The sequence below is a fragment of the Vollenhovia emeryi genome, unplaced genomic scaffold (genome assembly GCF_000949405.1).
Source record: "Vollenhovia emeryi isolate VEMERY1.0 unplaced genomic scaffold, V.emery_V1.0 DF939239.1, whole genome shotgun sequence".
Classification (NCBI taxonomy): Eukaryota; Metazoa; Arthropoda; class Insecta; order Hymenoptera; family Formicidae; genus Vollenhovia; species Vollenhovia emeryi.
The window spans coordinates 317,232-324,589 of NW_011967127.1; the positions used below are offsets into that span (position 1 = coordinate 317,232).

The 7,358-nt window shown below is 45.0% G+C and overlaps 1 protein-coding gene across 7 annotated transcripts in view; it reads left to right on the plus strand.

The window, feature by feature from the left end:
• The window catches only part of LOC105560183 (amyloid beta A4 precursor protein-binding family B member 1-interacting protein), a 130,470-nt gene extending 123,477 nt beyond the window's left edge, over window positions 1–6,993 (plus strand). For 6 of the 7 annotated variants that reach the window (XM_012009066.1, XM_012009067.1, XM_012009062.1 and 3 more), the window contains 7 exons: window positions 1,805–1,960; window positions 2,204–2,437; window positions 2,844–3,073; window positions 3,187–3,339; window positions 3,486–3,998; window positions 4,116–4,490; window positions 4,569–6,993. In XM_012009066.1, the coding sequence (XP_011864456.1) occupies window positions 1,805–1,960; window positions 2,204–2,437; window positions 2,844–3,073; window positions 3,187–3,339; window positions 3,486–3,998; window positions 4,116–4,490; window positions 4,569–5,942 (3,035 nt within the window). In that variant the 3' untranslated portion in view covers window positions 5,943–6,993. The remainder of the gene's footprint in view (window positions 1–1,804; window positions 1,961–2,203; window positions 2,438–2,843; window positions 3,074–3,186; window positions 3,340–3,485; window positions 3,999–4,115; window positions 4,491–4,568) is intronic. The other variant, XM_012009064.1, reaches the window with a different exon arrangement.
• Window positions 6,994–7,358: the final 365 nt, after the last annotated feature.

The window sequence follows — 7,358 nt, forward strand, 5'->3', positions numbered from 1 at the left end:
TCAAATTACTCTTCAAGGTCAAACCTATGGTACCATCTTATGTCCCCCTCGAAACCATACAACTTTTGTCTGAAACATTTTTTCATATCTCTTTTAGTTTTTTAAAAAATCGACTGTATAAATTAAAATGGCCCACCCTGTATAACACATTCTACATATTATTAATTGTTATCATTCGTAATTTTATAAATTAATATATCATTCGTGTGAAGTGAATTTTATAAATTAATTATATTATTTATAATACATAGAGCTTAAAATATTTTACTTTAAAATCCTTTTGCGACATACTATTCCTATTCATTGTAACTCAATTAAAATTATTTGTTACTTAAATCATATATAGCTCATCCTACTTTATATTATTAATTATTATATCATTTGTAATTTTATAACTTAATTATATTATGTATAATACATAAAGCTTAAAATATTTTACTTTAAAATCCTTTTGCGACATACCATTCCTAATCATTGTAACTCAATTAAAATAATTTCGTACTTAAATCATATATAGCACATTCTACCATATATTATTAACCCTGCAATGGGACTCTGTTTTTCGACCTCCAGTAACGGGACTCATGGGGTGTCCGCGATGATTTAAATAACCTTAAAGTAAACAAATAATTCTGAAAAAATTCATAGATGTTCCTTGACATCTTATTTATCAATTACAACAATAAAAACATAATAAAGATTATTTTGTCATTAAAAATTTTGATTTTGAACAAAGGAAAATGGAAAACATCTGAGTAAATTTATAAAATTCATAACTTTTGTTAATTAGTTTATAAAAAAAATCCTACTAGGACTTTTTACTTAAGGGTAGGTACTTTAAGAAAAAAATATAGGAAAGTTCCAGTTTTTAAAAAAGGGTATTTATTTTGAGAGTTGAATATCGCTTATCTTCTAATGGTGGCTTATGAAACCTAATACTGAAAAATATAAGATATGGATGATTGAAATGAAAAAGTCTGTAGGTAAGTTGTCAAGTATTGGCATTTATATGAAATTAACATAAAATTACATAATTAATAACATAATGTTACATCATTTGAAATTTTACGAGCATTCTGGACAGCGCGCAAGTCGATGATCGTCACAAACCGGTTCTTTGCATTTATAACAGCAGAAGAACGTTTTCCTGTCTGTTTTGGTTGGGCAGAAGTGACACCTTTTTCTTTTTGGCATTCTGTCGCTATTTTAGACTCATATTTTACTCATATTTTCATATTTTTTTTCATATTTTAGACTCATTTTCGCACTTATCGACTTCAAACCTTTAAAAACATTTATATTACGAGTTAAGAAACATATTTGTAAAAAAAGAACTTTTTTAAAACGGATTTTACATACGTTAGTAGGACTCATGGGTCACTCGTGCTTTTCGGAGATCCGTTCTCGCTGCCAGTCGCAGGTACACGCACCGGCATAAATGCTGTCCCTATCCTTGTGAGGTGCACGCACACAACTAGAGTCCCTGTAGTTGTGTGCGTGCACCTCACAAGGATAGGGACAGCATTTATGCCGGTGCGCGTACACTGGTGGATTCCGGCGCGCTGGCGGCCACATTCTATCTCCACCCCAAACCTTTTTTACATACCAATACAAAGGGCCCGGGCCTAACGGTTTTCCCAGGGATTCACATTTTCAAAACACCGAGGGCACGAATGACCCATGAGTCCCGTTGCAGGGTTAATTGTTATATCATTCGTAATTTTAGAAATTAATGATAGAAATATATAATAAAGCTTAAAATATTTGTTATATCTGTATGCATTTATGTTTGATCTTGTTGCAGGTATACGCACTGATAGTCCTGATAACGACAGTGCGTTCTCGGACACGGTGTCCATGCTGTCCAGCGAAAGTTCGGCGAGTAGTAGCGGTTCCGGACACAAGCCACCTCAGACCGCCATGCACACAGCTCCTCAGCAACAACCACATCAGCTTGTCGGTGAGTTTTTATTTTATTTTACCTCTCACGGCGCGAACGATGATTACAGATTTGTCGATCGAGTCATCGATTTTATTGTAGGATGAATTTAAAATTTGCTACAAACTCTCGTTTGTTTTACGTGCGCTATTTTATCTGTTTAAATTACTTGGACGACGAGTGTTCTATTTGTACTTCTATTTATATCTATATCAGATATAGGCCGTGCATCACGAGTAAATTTGTTTGTAATTATCTCTCGAGATGCAGCGAGCAGAGCGAAGGCAGAGAAGATCCGCCTGGCACTGGAGAAGATGCGCGAGGCGAGCGTACAGAAGCTCTTCATCAAAGCGTTTACGTTGGACGGCAGCGGTAAGAGCCTCCTGGTCGACGAAGGGATGAGCGTCGCGCACGTGTGTAGGTTGCTCGCGGACAAAAACCACGTGCCAATGGATCCGAAGTGGGCCGTGGTCGAGCATTTGCCCGATCTCTTCATGGGTAAGTTCTATTATCTTCTATTTGCCGACTGCTAATAGAAGACTCTTGCTAGACTGGTGGCGCAACGATTCTTCTCCGATGGGCAATATTTACATGGGACTTTAATTTTTAATGCTGACATTCTTGTTTTCAACCGATATTTACCAGAATTTGATTATCTTTCTATATTATTACTAAAAGTAACATAATAAATGTATTTTATATATATATCTATATTATATAACTTTAAACGACAAGCAGCGCGCCGTAATACAGTTATTAACATTTAGCGTCTAATTTTTCCTTTGTCATTGAAATCTTTTTGAAGGGAGCGCACCGCAAGTTACAGGGAACGATTTTATTACACTATTGGTGCTGGCTTGCAAAACGGGAAACGAAATGAGCGAGATATTAATAAAACTTTCAGAGAGGGTTTACGAGGACCACGAGTTGTTGGTGGAGAATCTTCTGTTGTGGACCAGGGATTCCAAAAACAAGTTGCTCTTCGTCGAGAGACCGGATAAAACGCAACTGTTCCTTACGCCCGAGCGATTCCTTCTCGGTCCCACGGATCGCGGCGGCGGCGAGTACGACGACCACTCGAGAAACATCCTACTGGAGGAGTTCTTCTCGAGCAGCAACGTCGGCGTGCCCGAGGTAAGCGGCGAGATGACGTGTTTACGATCTCGTTGCATCTCGGCAATCAAACCAAGCGAGTTCGTTGACATACATTCCACTTCTCCTCTGCATCGATTACCATTCGCTTTCAGGTCGAGGGCCCGCTGTACTTGAAATCGGACAGCAAGAAGGGCTGGAAGAGGTATCACTTTATTCTCCGAGCCTCTGGTCTTTATTACTGGCCCAAGGAAAAAGCGCGCACCGCTCGAGATCTCGTCTGCCTGGCGACCTTCGACGTTAATCAGGTTTTTATTCTTTCTCGATAATTTCTTTTGCACATTGTTTCCATTCTTAAGACCGTACGAGTTTCTCTAATCACTTGCTATAAAGCTCTTCAGCCATGAATTATGCAAGCTGACTTCTATAAAGAATATTACTAACTGTTAATTAGGTTTATTATGGCGTTGGTTGGCGGAAGAAATACAAGGCGCCCACCGATTTCTGTTTCGCCGTGAAACATCCACGGCTGCAACAGCCCAAATCCACCAAGTACATCAAATTCCTCTGCGCGGAGGATAACGCGTCCTTGGAGCGATGGATGGTTGGCATCCGCGTGGCAAAGTACGGCAGGCAGCTGATGGAGAACTATCGGGCGCTCGTAGACGAACTGGCGCAGGAAGACCTGGACTTGCTAGCACACGCGAGATCGTGTTCGGTCAGTTCTATCGCTACCCCGCCAAATCAGACCCAGTACAACACGACGAATGACAACGCTAGACAGTTCGCGGAGAACACGAGGCACAGTAACGAAACAGTAGTCGCCACGACGAGGCAATACGACGGTCAAAGACAGAGTTACAATCCGGAGCAACGGCAGAGCTACAACAATGACGGCAGGCTGAGCAGAGCGAGCAGCTCCAGCTCTAGCGGATGCCTATCTGATGGGGCACCGAGTAGTTGTGAGGTGAATATGACCAAATACCGGCATAATTAATAATGAATCTGTTGAAAAAATATCGTTACATGCGACTATTGCTGCTGCGTCGCAATTATTTAATTCTCGTATATTAATGTTTGATAGGTGGCCTTCGAATGCGGTGAGTTTCCAACAGGCACGATAAAGCGGAAGCCGTCTATGAATCCGAAATTGCCTCTCACGTCGATCACGAGGCAATTGAAGGAGGTCGGTGAGACCGTCCGCGACGAACCGGACTCCTGTCCAAGCCCGACGAGCTCGGGATCCGGCACGCTGACTAGAAGGCACAGTCGTCGGCGAAGCGGCACAGATTCTGATGGATCCGGCACTTTGAAGAGACATCATAGATCTGGAAACGCCACGCCCGTCAGTCCAGTACCTCCCGGCACGCCGGTGAGGGAGAGAGCGAGCCCAATGGGATACAGCAGATCGGAGAGTCAGGAGTCGAAGACACCGACGAGCCCGATACAGGCGTGCATGGTAATTTATACATTACTGAAGAATTTAACATGATCTAAGGTTTATACGATGTGTAACCAACGAATGTGTGCCCCGCAGATGGATTCGATTACCTCGCTGCCACCGCCGCCGTCGCCGTCAAGAGTCGTCGAGGAAGTCGAGTCCGACAGCGAGCCGCTTCCGCCGCCACCCCCCGAGATGTTCCGATCGAATCTCTCGCTAGACTCGCTGCCGCCGCCGCCCGCGCCCGGCGAACTTCCGGTTTGCAACACGCCGGAGCTCACGGGCTCCTCGTTGAGTCTTGCGTCTCTACCGCCGCCGCCCAGTCCGCTCGTCGGCGAGACCGGAACGATACGTCGCGCTAGGCCCAAGCAGCCCACCCCTACGAACTCTGTGACTCCCGAGAGCACTCCCACGCATACTGCCAACCCCCGGTCGCAATCCAATCAAATATATACAAATAGTATCGCGCTGAACAGCAATTCGATCCAGAATTACAATTCGAATGCACCCCCGAACGTTCATAATGCGAACAACATCGCCAATTCTGTATCTTCTCCGCACAGTTCCTATCCAGGATCGACGGCGAGCACGCCGACCTACGCCCCGAACTCACCTAATTTCACGTCGCCACCGCCCTTCGTGCCGCCGCCGGCTTATGGCACTCAGCCGCCGCACACTAACTCCCAGAGTCTCGGCCGGCAAAATTCCAAGGTCGAATCGATATACCAGTCCAGTCACCATAACACGATCCATAACCCGATCAGGCCGAATCCCAACATGGACACCGTCCGACGTAGCGCTATGAAGCAAGGAACTGGCCATTACGCGGCGCCGCCTTATCTGGCCGAATTGAAGGCCGCCTCCAGTCCGCAGCCGCAACGACGAGTGACCATTCAGGAGCCGCCGACGTCGCCCAAATCGAAGACCGGAACCGGCAAGAAGATCTCATTTAATCTACCGCCCCAACAGGAACCCGGCAGTCCGGCGTTGCCGCAACGGAAGCCGACGCCGCCCAGGAGATCCGACAGCACCAGGCTCACGTCGCCGAAGAAGCTGGCGGCGTCCGATCAGGCGCCGCCGGGCGACTTCCTCAAGGACCTCCAAAGGGTAATGAGGAAGAAGTGGCAGGTTGCGCAGAAGTGCAAGCTGGACTCGACGACGACGCCGCACGAGGTGCTCGGCTTTCGGGACCCGCCGCCCGCCGTGGCCGACTACAGAGAAACCAACGTGTCCAATTGGGTGCAGGAGCACTACGGTGCGGACAATCTGTACGAAAATGTGTACGCGACTGATCCTCACGGGCCGGTCGAGTACGCGTCCAGCCCGACCCGGCAGACGACGGTAAGATTCGCCGATGAGAATCGCAGCATGAACATCGTCAACGCGATTGCCGGGAAAAGGCGACCGCCACCGCCGCCGCCGAAAAGGGCCGAGACCACGCATCTCACCACCACCAGGGCGATGCACTGACAATAGCAGATAATTCAGCCCCATCCCGAGAGGCGATGGTACTGCTGTCTCTGCGGCTGGTGGAAGGAATGAGGACGAAGACGGGGGACGGCTCCGTCGACGCGACGTATCGTCGCTGTTCTGGGGTGTCGGGTACATCGAGTCTATCGCTGCTGCTAGAGAGAATCGTCAACGGAAGAAGAGAAATACTTCTTCGAAAAAGCAGAGACTGTACGATTTCGTTGCCGGGTCCTGTCCTAGATCTCGAGAGGAAAGCACACGGGAGTTAAAAAGAAATTGCATTCGTTCAGTTTCGGTTCTGGATGGCTTTTTTAGTTTTGGAAAGAACCGGAGTGACAGGATCCATCTATATGGATGTTAACGTGAATTAACCATTCATATATTAACGGCAACGAAATCAGAAGTTGGGGATTGCCATGACAAATTGCAAATGCAAGAGGATGAATGTCGACGAACCGTCCTTACCGGAAGTTCTTCTTGACCCGCGTAACGCAACTGCCATTTAGAGCTGAATACGAACCGGAAGATTAATGATGTAAACGCTCTTTTGTATCGAGCAACGAACTATATAAAATTCGAGCCCGCGACAGAGCTTCGATGCCGATCAACACATAAGGAACACTGCCGCACATACGAAGGATGTGATATAAATCATAAGCACCACGCCCACGCCCTCCTGTGAATCTAAGGCCCACGCGAGGAAGATGAGAAGACGATGAGAAGCAACACGACAGAACGCACGATTTTTTTAAAGCGGGACATAGGAACTAACCGATGATTTTATGCAGAATCAAGAGAGTTCTGCTTGTGCGTAAATTTTATAACCGCTAACTGCCTCGTCTGCGATTTTCTCAAATATACTTGGATGTGATAAATAATATAAAATATAAATTATATATATATGTGCGAATACGATCTGTTAAAGTATTCAAAGAAATAATTATTATCGGTATAATAATTACTGATCAAAGTATAATCATATCCGAATATAATTTTTAATAATTTTGCAAGTTCGATACTTAATTTGAAAAAATGATTCATTTGGCATTCGCTTCGAGAAAATATTGCTTCGAAAGTATCGCGAAAATATTTTACAATGCGTGCTCTAATAATATAAATGAGAATAAAAATGTAATATATATATTATGACATATATATTTTGTCTCGAGAGTTTTCGCTTACTTTTTGACTTTTTCGAAATGAAAAGCTTGACGATTGGAATTGTATTCCCAAAGAGTATGATAACGAAGGGAACGCATGTTCTGTAACGCGTAAGCCGCAGCGCTCGAAGATGCGCCGAGAAAGTCGCCGCGAAGCGAAATTGATCTCAGCTCGAACTGGACGCGACCAGGACTTTTCGCAGCGCAGGTGCTTCAGCGGTAAAGGTAACAACTTTATCGGACATCTTCTATGCGA